Below are 24,846 nucleotides of genomic sequence, written 5' to 3'. Positions count from 1 at the left end.
CTTTCACTTTAAAAAAAGACTTAAAATGAGTTTCACTGTTTCGGTTTCTTTATGCACAGACAGCAACTCGAAACAATTGGTTGCATTTTCTTTCCTCCCTGGACAATTTCATTTCCCACTAGAAACATTCCCTGAGGATGTTTGGGAAAAGAAAAGAAAAGCCAAAAAAATTTTTTCTGTTTTGCAACTCATAAAAGGATGAGGTGGTTGGTTAAACAGAGATTATATACTTGGGGGTTTCTGTAGCTCTTCTTCATTCTTTAACTCTGTATTAACTAGGAACAGACTAAAGTTTATAAAAATTTATAAATACTAGTAGCCCGTTTGCACGAAGATTCGTGCAGTAGACCTTCATTCACCTGGCTGCCTGCACCAGTTTTCTGCCGGCACCGGGGACCCAGGCCTTGGCTGTGGCTACCGCCTTCTGCCTTCTTTCAGGGTCGGGGCTTGGCCCCGGGCGGTGGCCTTGGGCTCGGCCACACCCTGCGTCCCTGCTACCGATCGCAGGAGCCGACCCCCAGTGGTTTCCTGCGATCCGTGCAGGCTCCCCGCTGGTGCCCAAGGCCGGGAAAGCCTCCGCCCCAGGCTTTCCCGGCCTTGGGCTCCGCCACACCCCAACGTCCCTGCAACGGTTTCCTGGTGGGCGTGGTTGGTGGGCGTGGCTTGGGCGTAGCGAAGGTGCGGTCAATTTGCATATTTGTCTATTATAAGGTAAGATACCCTTCAGGTCCTATGACTCCTGTAATTACAAAATCCTATATAATAAAGAGATAATATGCAAATTGACCATCACTCCAACACACAAGATGGCCGCCCCCATGTGGACACAAGATGGCCAGCAGGGGCGGGCAGTTGGGGCGATCAGGCCAGCAGGGGAGGGCAGTGGGGGGGCGACCAGGCCTGCAAGGGAGGGCAGTTGGGGGTGATTAGGCCTGCAAGGGAGGGCAGTTGGGGATAACCAGGCTGCAGGGGAGGGCAGTTGGGGATGACTAGGCCTGTAGGGGAGGACAGTTAGGGGCAACCAGGCTGGCAGGGGAGGGCAGTTAGGGGCAACCGAGCTGGCAGGGGAGCAGTTAGGTGTTGATCAGGCTGGCAGGGGAGTGGTTAGGGGGTGATCAGGCTGGCAGGCAGAAGTGGTTAGGGGCAATCAGGCAGGAAGGCAGGCAATTGGTTGGGAGCCAGGAGTCCTGAATTGTGAGAGGGATGTCCCAGAATGGAGAGGGTGCAGGCTGGGCTGAGGGACACCCTCCCCTGCACGAATTTCATGCACTGGGCCTCTAGTTTGATAATAAAGCAAACTGAATCATGCTAAAACCAGTTGAAGAGATTGATGTCTAAAGGATGAGTCTTGGGTAAACTTCTTTGCTAAGTTAAGAACATTCAATCATTCTCTAATTTATGATTTAAAAAATCTGTATTTCTATATTATGTGCATATACAGATAATATATTTAATTTGAAGAATAGCCTAGATGTATACACTCACTCAGTCCCTGGGGTTTAAGTCAATTTGTAAAATGATGCTCTGGCATTGTGTGCCCAGAATGTCAAAAAAATGCCATTAACGCCCCTGGGTCCGGGTGAAGCTGGATCCCGGGTCCAGGTGAGGCCGTGCGCCCCTGGATCCGGGTGAGGCTGGGTCCCGGGTCCGGGTGAGGCCGCGCCCCTGGGTCCGGGTGAGGCCACGCGCCCCTGGGTCCGGGTGAAGCCGCGCCCCTGGGTCTGGGCGAGACCAAACCGAAGGGAGTCGGACCTGCATTACCACCATTTGTCCACCACCCAGAGCTGAAAAGTCAGTGCCGACATGTACACATAAGGAACTGGTGGACATTGAAATTGGGTCTCAAAAGAACTGTTGGTCCAGAAAGAAACTTACTACAGACTGATTCATTTGCCTGTCAGCATAACTATTATTGCCCGTCTCACATTCGGTTCTTATAAGTATATTTCTAGTAACACATGATCTCACTAATCTAGGGGAAATGATGTACAACATAGACTGATGAACAAGAACAGACCCAGAAACAAGGAGGCATCGATCGGACTGTCGGGCCTCAGAGGGAGGGTAGGGGGTGGTGGGGGTAGGGGGGAGAGATCAACCAAAGGACTTGTGTGCATGCATACGAGCCTAACCAATGGTTAAGGACAACAGGGGGGTGGGGTGGGGGATGGGAATGGGGGGATGAGGGCAAATATGTGACACCTTAATCAATAAAGAAATAAAAAATAAAATAAAAAAATGCGATTAAATACAGTAGGTTCTCAGGTTACGTCAGAGATCCATTTCTACTGCGCAACGCAACGCGATTTTCACCGTAAGTCGGAACCCACCTACATAAGCACCTACGTCACTCACATGGAGCACATACACAGCAGTAATGAAGTGAAACAGTAAAAAGAATTTAACAGAAAGATAACAATTCCTGACCTTTACTTGTGGTAAATACAGTAAATAATAAAAAACATATGTACATCGAAATGATGGAACTTTTTTTTTTTAATAAATAAATGGGAGGTGGCGGCGTAACCAGAAACGACACACGACAAGTCTGACGTAACCCGAGAACTGTCTGTAGTTGTTCCAGAGCAGCTGCTGCTCCATAACTGTGTGTCACTTAATACAAAAGGCATTCATGAGTGAGGCATTAAGGTTTACAGTAGCCAATGAAAATAGCCTTCTCAATTGTAAATACGGTATTAAGCCACCAAAGCTTTGCCCCAGAAGTATGGTACAAATTCAGGTACTGTATATTATCTCTTCATAGGGTCTTCCTGCAATGGCCCTCCCTCTTTACCCAAGCTTAGGTGGTAAATCAGTGTCCTGCCTACTTTTCTCCAAGTGTGATAACATAATTGGTGAGTTCTCATGCATGGCTACTCTAATAAATAAATATTTTGCGTTGCTTTTTTCAAGCATAAATATATTACTTTAATTCTCTCAGTAAGATTAATTTTGGAACCTTTGGGTTTTGTGGGGGGGAAAAACATTTCTAATTAAACGCTTCAGTTCATTTTTTTTTTAAATATATATATTTTTATTGATTTCAGAGACAAAGGGAGAGGGAGAGAGAGACAGAAACATCAATGATGAGAGAGAATCATTGATTAGTTGCCTCCTGCACGCCCCCCACTGGGGATGGAGCCTGAAACCCAGGCATATGCCTGGACCGGGAATCAAACCATGACCTCCTGGTTCATAGGTCGCTCAACCACTGAGCCATGCCCGCTGAGCTAATCTATTTCCCCCCCCCCCCCATGTTTCTGATCTGGGCACTACCAGGGGCACTTACTGCCCGAGTCAGTGAATCAAGACCAGCAGATTCTCTCCGAGAACTCTAGCACACCAAGACAATAGCTGTCAAGATGTGACTCTAGTCTCAGGTAATCTATTTTTAATGCTGAGTGTTTATTGAGAGAGTGGAACCTTTCCAGTAGCCTTATCTTGTCATGTGCAATCAACATGAAGAATAACATTTCTTTTTTAAAGAGAGTCTTTGCAGCATGGCATTCTGTGCCAGCTGTCGTCAAGTTTCCTGACCTTCATGGAACATATTGGATACAGTTGCTGGAATATTTTCTTCAATGGAATAAAGTAGTTGAATTCTTTCCTTGCCCATTTTCCAATGAGGACAGTGTTGACCAAAATATGTGTATTTGTTGGTGGCACTAGAAGAGCTTCATGATAGATACCAATGACAACTTTTAAAATAATTACTTGTGCCAATGGAGAAAAGTGTATATAATACACAGAACAGCGGGCTAATACCTAGAATGCAGACATATTTTCAGATATTCCTACATTTCACTTCCTCAAATACTAGACTTCACCTTCCTGTCAGAATAACCCTCCACTACAGGAAACAGCAAGGAAGAGGAAATCAGCACCACAGAAAGTCTTACAGTGCATTCTGTTTTTCTGTTTTTTAAATATATTTTTATTGATTTCAGAGAGAAGGGAGAGGGAGAGAGATAGAAACATCAATGATGAGAGAATCATTAATTGGCTGCCTCCTTCTTGCCCCTTACTGGGGATTGAGCTTGCAACCTGGGCATGTGCCCTTAACCAGAATCGAACCCGAGACCCTTCAGTTGGGGGGGGGACCAGTCCAAGACCCTTCAAACCCCAGGGACTGAGTGAGTGTGTACATCTGGTCAGTGGTTGGCAAACTCATTAGTCAACAGAGCGGCAAACCGCAGCTCACGAGCCGCAGTTTGCCAACCATATTATCTGTATATGCACATAATATAGAAATTCAGATTTTTAAATCATAAATTAGAGAATGATAATTTTTTTAAGAGAGGGAGGGAGAGGGAGAGAGAGATAAAAACATCAATGGTGAGAGAGAATCATTGATTGGCTACCTCCCTCATGCCCCCCCCTACTGGGTATCGAGCCCACAACCTGGGCTGTGGACTCCGTGCCCTGACCATGCCCTGACTGGGAATTGAACCATGACCTCCTGGTTCGTAGGTCAACACTCAACCACTGAACCATGCCGGTCAGGCTGTTTGTTTTCTTTTTCAGGCTTGGAGTCTGAAGGGAGTAAATCTGAGTCACGACAGTTATGAGTTCAACACAGTCTAATACATCTTTTTAGAATAGTCACGTTCCTAGATAAGGGGGAGGTGCACAGTGGTGAACCAAATTTAAATAACATGACCATTCTCTCCTGATGTAATTGTTGCCCATTCTAAAAACGAGTTTATGAAAGCCTTAATTATTTGGGGAGAATGAAGCAATGAATAGATTGTCACATTTGATATGGATATAGAAAATTTCTGTAGCCACTATGTATAGCTAACCCCTAATTTTAAGGTTGGTTCGTCATACGATAGATTATTTTCTGTCACTAACTACAAAATAAAAAATTTTAAGTCAGAAAATCATGCTCTAGATTCTGAAAGACATCATCAAGGATATTTTTGAGTTGACTATGATCATTGCGTTGCAAGTCAACTTCTTAAACAATTGAGACTTACTATATACCAGGCTGTGAAAACTCTAACACTTCTGCAGTACAATTTGCTATATATTGAAAATTCATTCTTCATAATAGTTTTCAGAAGCCTTCTTGTATTTTTTTGGACGCAGCTTCATTTTTTGGACACATTGAAGAATCGAGGTCTAATGTAATCCTTATACATAGAATAGAGAACACCTAGAAACAAAAAGATGTATATCAATAGAGCATCCATGGGAACAAACACTGAATTTCTTCCACCTGCATTTTTTCACAGCTAGCCCACAATTTAAAACAAACAAATCAACAAACAACACTTTCCATCTTATAAAGTTTTGGCTTGGATTTTACAAGTAGCTCCAGAACACACACACACACACACACACACACACACACACACACCTAAGAGCCATTTGAAATTAGTGCAAGTCTGAATTTAGGATGTTATGCCAACCTAAAGTTTGAATTTTAAAATATTGATGAAAAAATTAGGAAAGTGAAAATATCTGGCTAGGTATTAAAATTAAAAATAATGGGCACCTCAATTTAGCAAACATCTATTCAGTGTCTGCTTTGCTCAGTATCCCGAGGAAAACAAAGGTGAATAGATCTAATCTCTGCTTCTAGGGATTTACAGTCTAATGGGTGAACTAGCTGTGAGTTCGGCAGATGAGATGGGTGTGTATCTTCCATAATATGAGGTCCTCGGGTCATGCAGAAAGGCCGAAGTAGGAACAGGGTGAGGAACAGAGGAGATGCTCCAGTGAATTCCAGGGATGTCAGCAGTTTATACCCAAAGCAAGTTAAGGAGTCAGATTTAAACTACAACACATCCCCCCTCTTGTCCATAGCAATATCAAGGCATCACCTCTCTAGTAGATTGTCTACACTAAATCCTTGACTGCAGTTTCCTTCCCCGTTCTTTCTGACCCTGCTTGTTGATATCTTTAAAGAGTGCACGGAAGATAAAGGGTCAGGAAGTTAGTTGTTCTCATCTCAACATGATAGCTAGGTGAGGCAGATGTCTGCACCATTTTCTAAAGAAATAGTATGATAGCTATCATAGATGCATAAAACTCAAGACAAAGATTTTTAACTTGAATTCTTGTGGTATCGATGGAAATAACATTCTCAGGTTCAGCCCTGACCAGTTTGGCTCAGTGGATGGAGTGTCAGCCTGCGGACTTGAGGGTCCCAGGTTCGATTCCGGTCAAGGGCATGTACCTTGGTTGTGGGCACATCCCCAGTGGGGAGCGTGCAGGAGGCAGCTGATCGATGTTTCTCTCTCATCGATGTTTCTCTCTATCCCTCTCCCTTCCTCTCTGTAAAAAATCAATAAAATATATATATTAAAAAAAAAAAGACATTTCATTTCCCTGTGCTGCTGCTTCTAATTCTTCCTTCTCCTCTCTCTCTCTCTCTCTCTCTCTCTCTCTCTCTCTCTCTCTCTCTCTGTCTTTTTTGGCTTAAAACAACAGAAATACGTTGTCTCACAATTCTGGAGACTGGAAGTCTGAAGTCGGGGTATCAGCAGACTTGTTACTTTCTGAAGGACACGAGGGAGAATCTACTCCATGCCTCTCCTGGCTCTGACAGTGGCTGTGCTCCGTGGCTTGTTGATGCACACTCCATCATTACATGGCATTCTCTCCTGTCTCTGCCTCCATCATTACATGGCATTCTCTCCTGTCTCTGCCTCCATCATTACATGGCATTCTCTCCCGTTTGTTCCCTGTGCTTTTTAGACACAGAGAATTCTTAGCTCTTAAATGTTGGTGTTCCCTGGAGTTCTGATCTCAACTCTTTTCCCACCTGTTGCCTCACTGGTCAGCAAGTTAGATCTAAGTTAGATTTCTCTTCTGAGTGTGAGACCCCATATATAATCAGTGTACCATATGTGTTATTTCTACATTTCATAGGAAGGTGGTCTCCAAACTTAAATTGTGCATAAGTAAATATGTTGACCATGCCCCTCAAGATGCACATTTGTTTATAAACAGTATAAATGCCCCATGGTCAGCCTATATATTAGTAAAGTTTTTATTTATTTATTTATTTCTGCAAAACAAGGTAAAGAGCTTAATTCAGCAGTACAGCAAAACTGGTTAAAGCAAAAAATTCACTTCTGATCAACCTATATCCAGATAGGAAGCTCTAGAGTAGCAATTGTCAACCTTTTCCACCTCATGTTGCACACAAATAATTACTAAAACTGCAGCACACAAAAAACACATTTCCCTGATCTGCCAAAACAGGTAGAATTTTTCAATATAGGTTTTTATTGATTTCAGAGAAGGGATAGAAACATTGATGATATAATTATTTATAAATTTCATTGGCCACATGGCCCATTGAAACATCAAGATAGAATCATGGATGGGCTGCCTCCTGCAATCCCCTCTTTCCGCCCCCCTCCCCGCCTCAATTGGCCATGTGTCCTGACCTCCTGGTTCATAGGTCAATGTTCAACCACTGAGCCAGGCCAGGCCAAAGGTAGAATTTTAATTGATTCACACCAGTTACTGTGTTGGCTGTTGATTTTAAATTTGACAATCCAAGGGAAAAGAGGTCAGTGCCCGACTAAATCGGCAGATACTGCAAGTTTTCAATTTCTTGCAGCACACCGGTTGAAAATCGCTGCTCTAGAGAGATGTTTCCTGCATGGTTTGTCTCCTCAGTCATGGTCCACAGGACTCTGAGAAGCTGTAGGAATATGCAGGCGCAGACTCAAGGCCCGGCTTTCTCTCCAACGCTGTGGAAAGGGACTGTACATCATGGGGCAGAGCCCTACGCTCCCCTACGCCACCTGGACAGAGCCCGGGGAGAGTGACCTCCCGGGGTATCCACGTTGGTAAAGCTTTTATTTTTAAGATAAAAATATTTTCTTCCCATATCCCCATGGATCTCCTTATATATCTTGTAGGGTATGAGTACTCTAATTTGGAAACATAGGTCATAGGCATCTCAGTCCGTATAATAAAAAATTAAGAGTTCAGGCTCTGGAGTAGATTGCCCATGTGATTATGAACAAGTGACTCATCCTCTCTAAACCTCAGTTTCCTTATCTGTAAAATGGAATAATAACAGTACCTACCTCACAGAGTATTGTTGTTTAATAGACTTTGGTCTTTGCTCAGAATTCCTGGTATAGATCTAAAATGCTTGGAATTTCCCAAGTAACAGGATTGCCTTTGTTATTTATGAGCCCCTTGGATCATACTTTAATTTATGCTAATTAAGTGATTCACGAGGGGCTCCTCAATAGCTTCATTGGCTAGTCAGACAGAGCAACCATGTGACCATCAGGGAGGGGAGTAGGACTGGAGATTGAGCTCAGTCACGTGGCCAGTGATTCAATCAACCATCCTATATAATAAAGAGCTAATATGCTAATTAGACCGAACAGCAGAACGACTGTCTGGACGACCTTCCGGTCGAAGCTGGGGCTCCGAGGGGCTGGGGGGGCTGGCTGGGGCTGCGAGGGCCGAGCCCCTTGCACGAATTTCGTGCATCGGGCCTCTATTACCTATATAATGAAGCCCCAATAAAAGCCCTCCACACTGAAGTTCAGCGGAGCTCCTTGGTTGATAAGCACATTGATACTCTGGGAGTGTGACAAGCCCTGATTCCATAGGGAGAGGGCACAGGAGCTTTGAGCTTGCGGTCCTCCCAGACCTTACCCCATTTGGCTGGTCCTGATTTGTACACTTTATAGTAAAACTATAAAGTTGATTCCTCTTTCCTTTCTTTCTCCAGTCACTTCGTTGCCGAGTCCTCGGTATTTCTAGGAGCCATCTCCTCTCTGTTTCCACTGCACGTAATGCAGAGCCAAGTCATCATCCGCCTTCCTGTCTCTGCTTCCTCCCCTCCATTGCAAATCATCTCAATCATTTTCCTCTTGACATTTTTTTCATGTTGAAATACACAAACACGGAAAACAGCATATACAGCGTAGGTGACCAGATTAACAAGTAGTTGTAGAGTGAACACCTGTAGTTACGGGTCAAGAAACAGAATATTGCAGGCATCCTAGAGGCCTCCCAGGTCTCCCTTTCCGACCATAGTGTCCTCCTTTCCACAGGTTTATGATATGGTTTTCTTCCTTGTCTTTGCAGTGGGACTGTTTGTTTGGCAGCCCTGCACACACAGCTCCATATTGCCTGTTTCTGATCTTTCTATAAGGCGGGCATCTTCCTCATCGGCCATTCTGTCCATGTTACTTCCCAGTGTAAACCCTTGACTGGCTCACTTCATCGTGTTACTCCGCATCTCGCAACCGTAAATATCTGTTGGGGGTTTGTTTCATATGGATTTAACTCAGCTTTCGCTATGTTTTCCAGAGTCCCCTTCCCTGCATACTGGTGGGGTAGTTTGGCTCACGCGACCTTGAGGCATGAAGGTGAACGTTGAAGCAGCAGCTGCCTCGGCCGGTTTGTACCTGGAGGCTTGGTGCAGGGCACCAGGTGCACGTGCTTGTCCGCTGGCTCCCCTCGCTGTCGCTGGGCAGCAGGCCCACCGTGCCTTCAGCTCCCCTGGGTCACCTCCCTGTCTCATCCGGCCTCTAGGCCCGGTGTGGATGAGCTCCATGACAGAGGTCCGCTTCTCCTTCAGCTCACACCGGGATCAGGGTTAGAGTCCGTAAGAGACTGACTCGCGTTCCCCTCTGCCTTGGTGGGCTCCAGTTCATCCTTACAGATTCCAGTTTATTTTGCCTTCCCAACTACTGCCTGGTTAACCTCGGGCCCCGCATTAGAAACACAAGCAACAAGCCTAACTTGGACTGTTTAACCAGCTCCCAAATTTGCTGAAGATCATACCTCTATAATAAATCCTTTCTTATATATCATCTCTAATGGTTTTCCTTCTCTGATCGAACCTTGATTGAAACAGAATTTGGTAGCAGGAGCTTCCAGAGAGACATAACCATGAGGATAGGTTCTTTGTGTTGGTTCCAGGTTATCTGGAATTGGTTCTCTGGTCTGGGTAGACTTAAAGGTATCAATGGCCATTTCTTTCAGTGATCAAGAGGGTGCTAGCATGCATCAGCAGAACATTTTGTGAAATTACCGCCTGTAGATACCCTTAAACAGATGCCTATAAAAAGCAAGGTGGTTGCTGATCAAGTGTTTGCTTCCACAGAGCACTTAGTGGAAGCAGGAGTGTAGGAGTATAAGGCTGGTTACTTCTAAGTGTGCTGGAAAACAAAGTGGTGGGCTCGGGCTTTTAACTCCTAGCTCCTGGTCCTGTGAGGGGCTCGAAAGCTGCCTGACTTCCAGGAGAGAATTCCTTTCCTTTCACGCCCTGTTGCCCAGAGGCATTTTGCAGGAGATTGGGAAGGCAGAAGGGGAGCAGCAGCCGCAGTCTCTGTCTGCTTGGAAGGCACGGCCACAGCATGATTTTGCTCATCTTGTGGGCCCAGCTCCTGATACATACATTACTACTAGTCGTTCTGCTTCTCTCATCAAACACTGATTCGCCTACACACCAAGCCCCACGTCCCACTGAGGCGCCATGCTCCGGTGCCCTTGCTCTTTCCTCTGCCTCGTTGATTCCTGATCTCCTTCTCTGCCGAGTTAATTCCTCCATTTCTCGGCTCATTATACAGTTCACACCCTTACAGAAGCCTCCTGGACTCTCAGCGCCGGTCAGATGCCCCTCCTTTGTGCTCCCCAAGTCCCCGTGTTACCTCTGCCACAGCACCCATGACTTTGTATTTTCTTCTGCTGTTCTTGGTCTCTTGCCCTGAGGAGACTAACAGTATTTGAGGGTAGGGACCACGTCCTACCTCCACATCTATAGACCAGCTCCGCGCCTTGCAAATAGAAAATGCCTAGTACATATTTGCTGAATGACAAAAACGAGGACTATAACTTTGTAAAGGTTCTTTTTGTACTTTGTTCAAGACTCCCTTATCACAGTTCATAGTAATAAGGTAATTACCATTTAACTCCCTGTGTGCAAGCCCCACACCTATCTCCATAGTGCTAGACTTTCTCTTAGGCTGATTCTACTCTGTACAGCCAGTGGGGAAGGGGCAGGGGGAAGCTAAGAACATTGTGTCTTGGTCTCATGAATATAGACCCAAAAAAATCAAGATAATTTAGGTTCCAAAGTGGACTTTTTTGCTTAATTTATAGACTAATAAAAAAGATTTCCTATTGCTCAAACTTGGAATAAAAGGAAAACGAGCATATTAAGACTTGTGGACTCTAAAAACGTTTTCTTCCCAGTTAAACTTTAATAATTATATCTGTTGTTCAAATCGGCTGGAAACTATGACTGCTGCTCTTAACTGAGCAATAAAGGCAGGTGTATAACTACTGCTTTCAGCTGTTGTAGGTATGAACACTGCTTTCATAATAGAGGCTAACAGGGCCTATAACTTAGTTCTCCACTGGGTTTTTAAAAATTGATGTATAATTGCCATACAACATTACATTAACTTCAGGTGTACAAAATAATGATTTGATATTTGTATAGATTGTGAAATGATCACCACAATAAGTCTAGTTAACATCCATCACCATACATAGTCACATACTTTTTTTTCCCTTGTGATGAGAACTTTTAAGATCTCTCTTAGCAACTTTCAAATATGCGATACAGTACTATTAACTATAGTTGCCAATCTGTACATTCCATTCCATGACTTATCTTACCTAATAATAGACAAACATGTAAATTGACCATACCTCCGCTATGACCACCAGCCAATCAGGAGTGATATGCAAATTAACCCAACAAAGATGGCAGTTAATTTGCATACAGAGGCGCTGAGTGACAGGGGGTGAGGGGGACGCTTGTGTCATCGCCATGGCGACGATGCAGGCATTCCGCCCCACCCCCAGTCTCTCAGGGCCTCTGGGCAGTGTGGGAAGGCGGGGCCAGAGCTGAAAGAGGCGGCTTCGGGGCGGGGAGCAGAAAGAGCCTGCTCTGCGGCTGTGCTGCGGTGCCGGCAGCCAGGGAAAGGAAGGCCCATTCTAGCACAAATCTTCATGCATCAGTCTTCTAGTTTATTTTATAACTGGAAATGTGTACCTTCTGCCTACTGTGGTGGTGGTGTTTTTTTCAGTGTTTAAAATTTTAAGAAATTAAGCCTCAACCAATTAAAGAACTGTTTTTCTTACCAGTCTTCCACAATTATGTCATCTTGACCCAATATTCATCTTCAACTATGAATGAATAAAATAAATAAAAATACTCTCAAAGATAGCTGAACACAGCTACAAATTAAGCAGGTTACCTAGAGTCACAGCTCCTACAACAAATCCTTGGGCAGCAACTCTCATGTGAATAAGATGAATGGATATTTTCTGATTTCTTCTGTACTTTAACTTGTAAAGACCATAGGACACCACAGTCATAAAGCCCGCTATCCCTGTGAAATAAAAAAGGTTATATAAGTAGCAGGCCAGATTGGCATGAGCTTAGAGAGTTCAATAAAGGACTGTCCAAAGGATTAGTGCTTAGAGAATGAGCAGCCAAGATAGCAAAGGAACCTTGCTGGATTTGATTCACCAGATTTTATTTTATTTTTAAAAAATATTTTTATTGATTTCAGAGAGGAAGGGAGAAGGGGAGAAAGATAGAAACATCAATAATGAGAGAGAATCATTGATCAGCTGCCTCCTGCATGCCCCCTACTGGGGATTGAGCCCGCAACATGGGCATGTGCCCTTAACGGGAATCGAACCCTGTACCCTTCAGTCCACAGGCCGACGCTCTATCCATTGAGCCAGACCAGCTAGGGCTGATTCACCAGATTTTAAAATGGACTCATAACTCATGAATTTAATATTTGCAGTTTAGCCTTTTCCCAGAAAAACCAGAACCATATAGTGTAGTAATTTCTAATTTTCCTGAGCTATGACTTGAAATCATACCTTGCATGCTGCAAGGCTTACACTTGGGCAAGTCCTTAGTGAGTAGACCTACCAAACATCCTATAGCTTTTGAGTGTTTGGCTTTATTCCTTTCTACTTGTTATCAAATAAGGGGCAAATGGAGTAAAGTGATAAAACTTGAATCTTCTGTGAAATTGAGACATTAAGCAAATGAGAGATACACAGGAAGTATGTGATGCCAGGAAGAACTGTGATTCTAGAAAACTCTAGAAATCCCTACAAATATTTCTGTATTCTCTACAAATGTTACTAATAAGGGTGAAGTTATTGCTGTGGCAATCAAGATACTATGTAATTGGCTCTAAAACATAAAACTGATCGACTGAATAGGAAAGATCCTGGAAAGAGATTTAAAACACTGTGAAAAGCCATGACAAATCAAAATAATCAAATAACAGATAAAGGAATAATTATTTAATAAACATAATGAGTACAATTTATTGGTATAGAGAATTAACTTGGATTTCTGTTTCACACCAGACACTACAAAAAAAAAAAAATCCTGGATGGGTTAGAATTAAATGTAAAAATAAAACAAAAATATCAACAACAAAAATAGAAGAAAATAGACTAGCATGCTTATAATATCCAAAAGAGGGTAAGGTAGACTTAAAATGACAAGGACAGATGTAATATTTTAACATAAGAATGAAGAAAACTTGAATAAAAGTGTGGGTCTATATTTTGGGTTTTCTCCTTTATCCTTTTGATATATGCATTTATCCCTCCATATGTATCACACCATCTTGTTTACTGTAGCTATACATCTTAGTATCATTTTAACCATTCTAGAATTTAAAACTTGCTGGGATTTTGATAGGAATTACACTAAACTTATAAATCAGTTTGGGGAGAATTGGCATCTTTATATTGAGTCTTCTAATCCATGAACACAATAGTCTCTACATTTATTTAGGTCTTCTTTAATTTCTTTCATTAGCATTTTGTAATTTTCAGCATACAGATTCTGTACATGTTTTCTTAAGCTGATACCTAAGCAATTTTCTTTGGAATGATTGCAAATGGTATTCTGGGGTGTTTTTTTTTTAGACATTGCTCAAATATTCCTAAGTGGACTTTATTCACAAAATTATTTCCAATACCACTTTGACTATGTGATACTATTTAAATAAAAAATTTGGCAAATTCACAAATTATGTGCTTTAAAAAGTCATTTATCCTACTTTGAGAAAGGGTGTTATGTTTTTAAGTTTGGTTTCCATGTGTTCATTGTTAGTACATAAAAATGCAATTGATATTTTATTTCAATTCCCTTGGCCGGGAATTGAACCCTAATTGCCTGGTTCATAGGTTGACACTCAACCACTGAGCCACACCAGCAGGGCAATGCAATTGATATTTATGCAGAATAGCAAGGTTTTAAAAAAATATTTTTTATTGATTTCAGAGAGGAAGGGAGTGGGAGAGAGAGATAGAAACATCAATGATGAGAGAGAATCATTGATTGGCTGCTTCCTGCATGCCCCACATTGGGGATCAAGCCTGACCAGGAATCGAACTGTGACCACCTCTGTTCGTAGGTAGATAGATGCTCAACCACTGAGCCACACCGGCCAGGCAGAATAGCAAGTTTTTATTAATTGTGTTGGCACATGTGTATTTTTATAGGTGAGCAAGGTTATATTTATTCTTTTAGGATCCACTTAACAAATGGAAGTAAGGACCAGAGTAAATAAAAACATGTATATTTTACAGGCTTATTAGCAATAAATAAAATTGAACCCTAGTACACTGCTGGTGGGAATGCAGACTGGTGAAGCCATTATGGAGAACAGTATGGAATTTTCTTAAAAAATAAAAAATTGAACTGCTGTTTGACCCAGTGATCCCACTTCTAGAAATATATCCTAAAAATCCCGAAACACCAATCAGAAAGAATATATGCACCCTTATGTTCATAGCAGCACAATTTACAACAGCTAAAATCTGGAAACAGCCCAAGTGCCCATCAGTAGATGAGTGGATAAAAAAGCCGTGGTACATTACACAATGGGATACTATGCAGCTATAAAAAAAGAAGGATCTTTGACCCATTGAGACAGCATGGAGGGACCTGGAGAGCATTATGCTAAGGGAAATAAGCCAGTCAGAGAAATATCACGTGATCTCATTCATGTGGAATCTAATGAACAAAATAAAACGCCGAACAAAACAGGTCCAGAGGCATGGAAGCATGGCACAGACTGATGGATTTCAGGGAGAAGGGGGAATGGGGAATGGGCAGAGATTAACCCAGAATTTGGTTAATCTAAACTTGCTATTCTGCCAGGCCAGTGTGGCTCAGTGGTTGAGCATATATGCATAACCCATGGACACAGACAATAGTGTGGTGAACGTTGTGTGGGGTGGGAACTGGGTGAAGGGGAGCAATGGGGGAAAGAAGGGAGACATCTGTAATATTCTCAACAGTAAAGATAAAGCAAAATCCTATCTAACAAAAGAGTAATATGCAAATTGACCTTCACACCAACACACAAGATGGCTGCCCCCATGTGGTCAAAGATGGCTGCCCCCATGTGGACACAAGATAGCCACCACAAGATGGCCAGCAGGGGAGGGCAGTTGGGAGGGACCAGGCCTGCAAGGGAGGGCAGTTGGGGGGGACCAGGCCTGTAGGGGAGAGCAGTTGGGGGGAGACCAGGCCTGCAGGGGAGGGCAGTTAGGGGCAATTAGGCTGGCAGGGGAGAGGTTAGGGGGTGATCAGGCTGGCAGGCAGAAGTGGTTAGGGGCAATCAGGAAGGCAGGCAGGCAAGCAGTTGGGAGCCAGCAGTCCTGGATTGTGAGAGGGATCCCAGATTGGAGAGAGTGCCGGCTGGGCTGAGGGACACCCCCCCGCCCCCCATGCATGAATATACGGGCCTCTAGTATAAAAATAAAAATAAATTGAAATAAAAATGACAAATATATAAAATCAGCAAAAAGCAAATGCTAATAAAATGATGATGGTAGGCACATTGAGAGATGGTACCATGCTGAAAGCTCTGTAAGTTTAGCTAAATCTTTCTGGAAAGAACTCTGGAAATATATAATAAATGACATTAAACTGAACATGCTTCCTGCTCTGGAAATTCTACCTTTGGGAACATGCTCCAAGGAAATAAGCAAAAGAAAATTTAAGAAGTTGACACAAAGATTTTATGGCTACATTATGTATAAGGAAAAACTAAACAGCCCAAATGGTTCAAACAAAGGAAAATCTGTCATAGCTATAAAAAAATTGTAAGTATAGAAACTACTAATACACAGAAATGTACATATGAAATGTTAAGTGAAAAACACAAAAACAATATATCAACACAGTTTAAATGCACATAATATATGTACAGGTCTTAACAGTGATCATAGGACCATTCTAAACAATATAGATAGATTATAATGATGGAAGTTGTTGAAGATAACAAAAAATGTTTTATAAATTATTTGCACTGGACACTCCATCCTATAGCAGGAAATACATATTATTAAAATAACAATAGCTAAACAAACTACTCAATAATATATACCCCAATTTTATCATTAATTATTTTTCTAGCAAAAACTTGCTTCTCTTCCCTTATCAAATCAAGGTTCTGTTCTTACTTAAATTGGTTTGTTTCGTTTAGAGATTAAAGTCAGAACCTTTACTGTTTTCCATATAGTGTCTTTGTAGTTTGTATATAATTGAATTTAGCTGGAAACACTTTAATCTTTCTACTTTAATCATCTTAAATGTGTCTGGAAAATAATTTAATTTACGGCAGGCACAGTGATTAATCTCTGCTCATTACAGTGATCTGTGCAGGTGGCATCGAGGTCTTGAATTGTTTTTCTAGTTAAAAATGCTAAGGAAGGTGAATAAATCACTGTAAATTTATTTGCTTAGATTTGTTACGGGTGCTATTACAAGTCATCCAAATTAATGAAACTTCTAAACACAATATTACTATAAAAACTTTAATTCTTGTTGATATGTGAATAATGACATGAAGTTGCTAGACTTACAGTGACAATGGAAACATATGACATACACTGGGGATCAAGCCCGCAACCCTGGCATGTGCCCTGACCAGGAATCAAACCAGCAACCTCCTGGCTCATCGCTAGATGCTCAACCACTGAGCAACACCAGCCGGGCATGAGAAAGCTTAGATTTTAAAAAATATTGGTGCCTAGATTTTTTTTTTAAAGCCCACATACATGTTGTATTTGTTGAAAATGTAAACATACTAAGTATGTGTTGGGAAAGGATAAAGAGGCCAAGACTCCTTCTTTAATCTAGCACTTCTTTAATCTAGAGATTACTTAACTATCAACCTCACCATCTGGAGTAGATCGGGAAGCCAGGAAAAAGGGCCACTGAGCATGAATACCGCAAAGTTCAAGCTCTCAGGTGTTCAGGAAGGCCCAGGCTTCCATTCAGAGCTTCTTTTCTCTGAATTGACTCATAGTTCTTTTAAGTTTAGGTATCTGGCGTCTAGTGCCAGAGAACATCAGAGGCAGAAGTTTTTTATGGTACCCAATAATATGGAAGGAACAAAAAATCTGTAAACATCAGACACAAGAATCTAAAGGTTGGCGTTACTTAGGGGACGGAGAGACATATCCATCTTCATAATCCCAATTGACTTTCAGTGAGCTACTGAGTCATCACAGAAAATTAAAGTCCATTCAATCAATTCCATTTAGATTGGCTGGGATCTAATAATTTTACTTAACCCTCTAATGAAGATGGATTAGAATAAAATCTGATACTCCATAATAATAATAGCTAACCGTTATTGAGGATTCACCATGTACTAGAAACTTCTGAAAGTGCAGCTTATGCTTAGTAGGGGTTAGCTTCAATTATCTGAAAAAAATCAGTTACATGAAACATTTCAATCCTCCAAGATACTGGGTATGGCATTATTGTACAATTACAGACAGTTTTCCAGCATCCAGTCAAGGCTTGTACTTACCTACAGGCACAAAGGGCGAGTCTCTAGATTTCCTGATCAGTCGGGATAATTGACCTTCGTCCTCATCTGCTGACCACTGGTTATCTGATGACATTTTTCTCTCTAGTAACAGTAGGGGATAAATGAGGTTGCTGTGAATCATTAAAAAGAGTCCATTTATCTTCTCCCAATATACTTTAATATATATATATATATATATATATATATATATATATATATATATGTATTAATATATATATTTAATTGATTTCAGAGAGAAAGGGGGAGAGAGAGATAGAAACATCAATGATGAGAGAGAATCATTGATCGGCTGCCTCCTGCACATCCCCCTCTGAGGATCGAGCCCACAACCCAGGCATGTGCCCTGACGGGGAATCGAACTGTGACCTCCTGGTTCATAGGTCTACACTCAACCACTGAGCAACACTAGCCGGGCACCCAATATACTTTTGATTATGTGATCTGTCTTCATTTGTTTGTCATGCCTGTCTGCTCAATTGAAATAAAGTCATCTTTCCTCCACTCTTTTCATCAGGGGATCCTTTCATTTTGTGTGGAGGGGGTAAAAGGAAAAATATAAAGAGACATAATCATAATCAGATTCCATGAATACAGAGTGAAACAGTTTATGATTATGTTTTCAGTCTCTTTTTCACTGCTCAGCACTTGCGATCATTGGGAACCTCAGAATTCTCCCACAAACAGTAAGAACCCAGAGTTTATTTTACTAAATATCATTTTAAAGAAGGACAGCAGTGCCAATATAGGCAACAATACATTCAGATTTACAGGGGATGGAAGAATGAGCACTCCGGTTCTACAGAACGTGCCGAGCATTATAAAGTCATTGATATTTACCAAACACCTGCCATGTGCCAGGTGCTATGCTAGACAATGGAAATAATCTTCCTCGTGGACCCAGGATGAATGAGGAAACTTGGAAGAGCAGCTATAGTCACGATCAACACCTCAGACTGTTATCCCTGCAACTTACTACTTTCATCTCAAAATTTCAGATACGATGGCTTCATCCTATGAATCAGCTTCCGTTAGAAAATGTAACGGTAAGTGGAGAGGCACAATACCTTTGGCGTATCCCACCACCTGCTGTCTCCCGGTGCTCCCTGAGCCGAGAGCAGTAGATTAGAACAGCTCTGTGAGGCTGGAACACACTTCGCTCAATTTCCAGCTGATGGACAGATAATGGGAAAGCCCTCCACACCCCTCCTCCCAGGGGGCGTGGCGAGCTGCCATTGGCCAAAGTCTTCACAGCCACCCTGGACCACAAGCCTCAGGCTTTCCAAGGCCACAGGAAGGAGACATTAAGGCTTTTGGAGGTGCCATCACTGAATTCTGTCTCCACAAGGGAGCTCCCCGCTTCCCTCTGCGGCTGTGAGTGCTGTTACCCGGCTCCAAGGCCCAAAATAAAGAGGAAAGTGGGCGCAGAGGACAACCCTGGGTTTGTGGCCGGGGTGGGGCCCGCAATCTGAGGGCTCAGGTTCTTGTCTTTTAGGGAGGTGTGCTTGTCAGAGGGGCAGCCCCCTGTGGCCGGAGCCCCAGGCCGGGGCGCGGGCAGCTTGCCCACAGTCATCTGGCGGCCAGGCCCTCGCACCTGCAGCCCCCGCCGAGGCTCCACCTGCACCTGCGCGGCGGGGCGGGGCGGGGCGGGCCCGCAACAGGTGCGGTGGGCCCGGCCCTCCTCCTGCGCCTGCGTGGGGAGCCGCCTCCTGTGGCCGCAGGGCCCGCGGCTGGTGGACGCGGCTTCGCTGCTTCGAGCTCCTGTTGTGCCCGCGCCCTTGGGCACCGTGAGGCCTCACCGCCAGGCTCACCGCCTCGACTGCAGGATGAGGGCAGAGGGCCAGGTAGGGTTGGCGGTTTTTTCCTTATAACTAATTTTTTTTTAAATGTCAGACTTACAGAAAAGTTCCGGGAACAGTACAGTGAATTGTATGCCCCGCACCCAGGTTCTCCATGGTTAACATTTAGTCACATTTGCTTGATCATTTTTCTCTAGACGTGGTTTCTTCCTTTCGTCCAGTTATTTGTAGAACATCTTTCAATTTAGATTCTTTCTGATGCTTTCTCATCCTCAGAAGGAGGGTATGCATTTTGGGCAGAATCCCATTTTGTGGTGATGCTGGTGTAAACAAGCACATAAAGTCAGCTGTTTGGGGAAGTAACTTTGATCCCGTTATTATGCTTGTAACAGTTGGTTCTGCAGGGGTAAAAAGGCTGGATTTGTAACACGTGCGGATTTCGGTGCAAACACGCCCATCACGGTCATGTCCTCACTGGACCCAAAATGGGGAAGGGGTGTGCCTCTCTTGAGTTGGGGTGAGTCAGCAATAGCACCCCGCTGCGTTGTCACCTGGATTAAGGTGGTGTGTGCACGTTTTTAGTAAGGTTACTATTCCCCCTTTATAGTTACTGTCTTTTGTGATGAGATACTTTAATATTGTACAAATATCCTGTTATTTATCAGACTTTTACCCACTAATTTCAGCATCCGTTGATGATTCTTGCCTGAATCAATTAATAAAGGGTCATTTTTTAAAGCCATAATTTCTTTTGTATTTTTCAGTTGGCATTCTACTAGGAGGAATTGCTTTCTTTTATTTCCTATTTATTTATATCAGTTTGGACTCATGAATTTCTATTTAATTCAGTAGGTTATCCATTACTATGATTATTTATTTTGATGGTCATATGGTTCCAGGTTTGGCTAGTCTGAGTCCCTTCAAGCTGACTCTTATGGCCTATTGATATGGCTCCATCATTCTTCGAACACTTTTTATGTCCTGACATAACATGCTGTTGCAGGCTGAAACCCTTCACCCCCACCCCCACCCAGCTATTTCTTCAAGGAGGCCTGATTCATTTTAGTGTAGAATGGTATTTAGAAGCCAAGTTCTTGGCACTAGAGGTGCTCATTGTTTGTGCAGTATCATTACTTGTAGCCTTCTCAGCAGACAGAGTTAGGATTTATATCTGTGTCTATTTCTATTTCTCAATATCTATCTATATTAAAACCATGAGCTCATAATAATATCTTCAATTTCAGTCCAAGTCTGCAGGGTTCATTCTGATCTTCTCCTTTTCATATCTGTGATTTCTTTCTCTGACTGTGAGAGACCTGACCCCCATTATCCTCAGTATATTGATTTAGTCATGTGTTGCAGAATGACATTTTGGTCAATGACAGACCGCATATATGATGGCGGTCCCATAAGATTATAATGGAGCTGAAAAATTCCTTTCACCTGGTGACATTATAGCTGTCTTAAGGTCATAGTGCAATGCATTACTCACATGTTTGTGGTGATGCTGGTGCAAAAAATAACCGACTGCATTGTCAGTGGTAGTAACTTTGATCCAGTATTATGGTTATAAATGACTAACAGTTGGTTCTCCAGGGGTAAAAAGCCTGGATTTGTAACACTTGCGGATTTCGGTACAAATATTCCCATCACAGTCATGTCATCACTGAACACAAAATTGGGAAGGGGTGTGCCTCTCTTGAGTTGGGGTGAGTCAGTACATAGTACTTGATAATGGTGAACAACTATGTTACTGGTTTATGTATTTATTGTACTAGTTATCATTATCTTAGAGTGTCTTCTTTCTACTTACAGAAAAGTTTGCTGTAAAACAGTAAGCTGCATTACAGCTGGTTACCTCATACATCTCATGTTACCATGTCTTTTGGTTGTGTCATTTTCTCTTGTGCTTGATTTAATCTTGTGGTATTTTGTACAGCAACATGCTGTACGGGCTTGTAGCCTAGGAGCAACAGGTTATAGCATCTAGGTCTGTGTGAGCGCAATCTATGATGTCCTCACAACAATGAAATCGCCTAACGGTGCATTTCTCAGAATGTATCCCTGATGTTAAGTGGCACATGACTGTGTTGGCTAATTGCAGAGTACACAAAAATCGGTTTCAGAATTTCTAGCCCATACCTGTGTGAAACACAAACCTATTAAATATTTTTATAATTCTTTTTGTCAGCGGGAATACAATCAATACACTGTCTTCAAAAATCACTTGGAATGAAAACATATGTGTAGGCCCTGGCCGGGTAGCTCAGTTGGTTAGAGTGTCATCCTGATACACCAAGATTTTGGGTTTGATCCCCAATCAGGACACATACAAGAATCAACCAATGGATGCATAAATAAATGGAAGAACAAATCGATGTATCTCTTTCTCCTTTCCTCTCTCTCTCAAATCAATAAAATAAATAGAAAAGGAAACATGTCTACCCCAAAACTTGTACACAAATGTTTGCAGCATCATTACTCACAATAGCCAATAAGTGTAAACAACCCGAGCATTCATCATTTGATGAATGGAGAAATGTGATATATCCATACAATGGAATCTTATTTGGCCACAAAGAGAAATGAAGTACTGATGCATGCTACACCACAGATGAATGTTGAAAACCATGCTAAGTGAAAGAATCCTGTCACAAAATAACACATATTGTGAGATTCCATTTATATGAAATGTCCAGAATAGGTAAATCTATAGAGACAGAAAGTAGATTAGTGTTTGCTGAGGGCTGCAAAGCAGTGGGAGGAAATAGGCCCATTCGAATGGGCACGGAGTCTTTTAAGGGTGGGTGATGAAAACTGTACTAAAAATAGATTTGTTGTGTGGCGGGCTGGCCCGGCCATGGCATACTCAGCCCCAGGGCGCCTTATGTGCCGTGCCAGCTCAGCCAGGTTCAGCGACCCTGAGAGGGGGTGGCTGAAAGGCTTAGAAAAGACAGACAAGAGAAGGAAAGCTGGGTCTCGGTGGGACGCTGCTTCTCTGATGGAGAGACAGCGCCATGCTCACAAGCCGTGTCTTTATTTTATAGCCGATGCCACGAGGCAAAGTAAGGGTGTGGTCAAGATGTTTACTACATTCTCGAGAGTTTTGATCCTACTCAATTCCATGCACCTGATCAAGCTTTGTTTACTTGCAGCCTATATCACTCAGGCACGTGGGGCCACGTGTTTGGACCTTAGGTTGAAGCTTACAACTATAACTGTTGGCTATAATTGTGTTGGGAGGGCTCTGCCCTCTGAGCTGGGACTTGCACGTGGCCACGAGAGGACTGTGCCCTCTCATCAGTCCAAGGCTTGAACCTGTCCAAACACTGTAGCCGCACCCCACATTGTTGTAGGTGGTGGGAATGGCACCAGGTGTCTCACCGATGGGGTCAGACCAAACCTGAGTTCAACAACCTCAGTACTTGCGTTCTGGCTAGGAAAGAATTCAGAGCCAAAACCCAAACTGTAAGAGAACATCCTATATAATAAAGAGCTAATATGCAAATGGTCATCATGCTCTCACGCCTTCACGCTATAAAGGCTCAGATACTCAACACTGGGGAGAGAGGAATGGGGACCAGCCAGGCACAAATGAGCTCCTGAGAGAGGAATGAGGACCAGCCAGGCACAAATGAGCTCACGAGAGAGGAATGGGGACCAGCCAGGCTGCGGCCTGGGAGAGGGACAATCCGCCCACCCCATGGTTCCGGGTGCCTGCAGCTGTGGCCCGGGCAAAGCCGCCTGCCCACGGTCCCCTGTGGCTGTGGCCGGCCTGGGTGAAGCCAGCTTGGGTCCTGGGTTCCTGTGACTGGCTGGAGGAGGGAATCCTGGGTCCCAGGTGCGGGGCAAGGCAGAGGTGATCAGGCCAGCAGGGGGGCAGTTAGAGGTGCTCAGGCAGAGGTGGTTAGGGGATCAGGCAGGTAGGCAGGTGAGCGGTTAGGAGCCAGCAGTCCCAGATTGCGAGAGGCAGTCGGACATCCCCCAAGGGGTCCCAGATTGGAGAGGGTGTAGGCCGGGCTGAGGGACCACCCCATGCATGAATTTCATGCACCGGGCCTCTATTTATAAAATTACAGAGGTAGAAAAAGTAAATCCTAGAAGAAAATGGGCTTAGGAGATCAGTTATGGAGGTAAAGGAAGGGCTTTTGGAGCTAGGGAGTGAGGACGCTGATGGTAATGAGCCTGGGGAGGGGAGGGGAGGGGAGGGGAAAGGAATAGAGGGAAGAGGGAAAGGCACGGGAACTTGGGCCGGGTCCTCCTTCCTAAGAGTTTTAAGGGTGGAGATTTTAGGGGAGGTCCCAGGAGACGATCTCAATAGAATAATCAGCGGCTTTCCAGGTGTGTCATCTCAGGGTCGTGGTCTCCACTGATTGATTGGCTGGCACCAGTCCAGCGGGGCATCATTCGATGCAGCTGGTCCCGAGGCTGGTTCTGTTGCTTCTCTGGGTCTAGAGCTGAAATGCAACTTGAGGCCTAGATGTTATCTCTAGGGCGGAAAGGTCAGGGGGTCCTGGTCCAAACCCCATGACCAGCAATATGCTAGGGCCGTGGTCGGCAAACTGCGGCTCTCGAGCATCATGCGGCTCTTTGGCCCCTTGAGTGTGGCTCTTCCACAAAATACCACGGCCTGGGCGAGTCTATTTTGAAGAAGGCGTTCGAAGAAGTTTTAAGTTTAAAAAATTTGGCTCTCAAAAGAAATTTCAGTCATTGTACTTTTGATATTTGGCTCTGTTGACTAATGAGTTTGCTGACCACTGTGCTAGGGGAGAAAAGTCACCCTGGGACAAGGTCCCGCCAGGCTTTCCACCCTGATGACCTCTGTACCTGGCCCACTATCCTTACTTCGCTCCTGTCTCTCTAACTGCCTACCACAGGTTGTAAAATTTTGAATATACCAAAAACTACTGAATTTTATACTTTAGGTACATTTTATGATATGTGAATTATATATCAATAAAGCTGTTTGGAAAAAAGCTACTTGGGTTGATTTTTTTACTGTCTGCTTTAATGTGGTTAGTATTCATTTGGAATACAGCTAGGTGTTTTCTATTTTTCTGTTTTAGGATCCCCTCTCTTTAAATTATATTTTACATAAGACATTTTTTTGTTGTTGTTAATCCTCACCTGAGGATATTTTTTCCATTGATTTTTTTTTTTTTTAAAGTGGAAGGGATGGAGGGAGAGGGGAGAGAGAGAGAACAAGG

At 43.3% G+C, this 24,846-nt stretch overlaps 2 protein-coding genes across 2 annotated transcripts in view; one reads left to right on the top strand and one right to left on the bottom strand.

The window, feature by feature from the left end:
- Window positions 1–2,855, top strand: part of SLC11A2 (solute carrier family 11 member 2) — a 45,162-nt gene extending 42,307 nt beyond the window's left edge. The window contains exon 18 of the transcript XR_013813654.1: window positions 2,765–2,855. The gene's annotated coding sequence lies outside the window, so the exon portion shown is untranslated. The remainder of the gene's footprint in view (window positions 1–2,764) is intronic.
- A 2,238-nt stretch (window positions 2,856–5,093) lies between these two features.
- HIGD1C (HIG1 hypoxia inducible domain family member 1C) lies at window positions 5,094–17,964 on the bottom strand (the record flags this gene model as incomplete). The annotated part of the gene is made up of 3 exons (XM_079774068.1): window positions 5,094–5,158; window positions 12,204–12,338; window positions 17,823–17,964. The coding sequence occupies 3 exons, from the start codon at window positions 17,962–17,964 to the stop codon at window positions 5,094–5,096; spliced, it is 342 nt and encodes a 113-aa protein (XP_079630194.1).
- Window positions 17,965–24,846: the final 6,882 nt, after the last annotated feature.

This window comes from Cnephaeus nilssonii (assembly GCF_951640355.1).
Source record: "Cnephaeus nilssonii genome assembly, chromosome: 6".
Classification (NCBI taxonomy): Eukaryota; Metazoa; Chordata; class Mammalia; order Chiroptera; family Vespertilionidae; genus Cnephaeus; species Cnephaeus nilssonii.
Note: the sequence above shows the minus strand (reverse complement) of the source record. Positions and strands in the feature narration are given on the sequence as shown.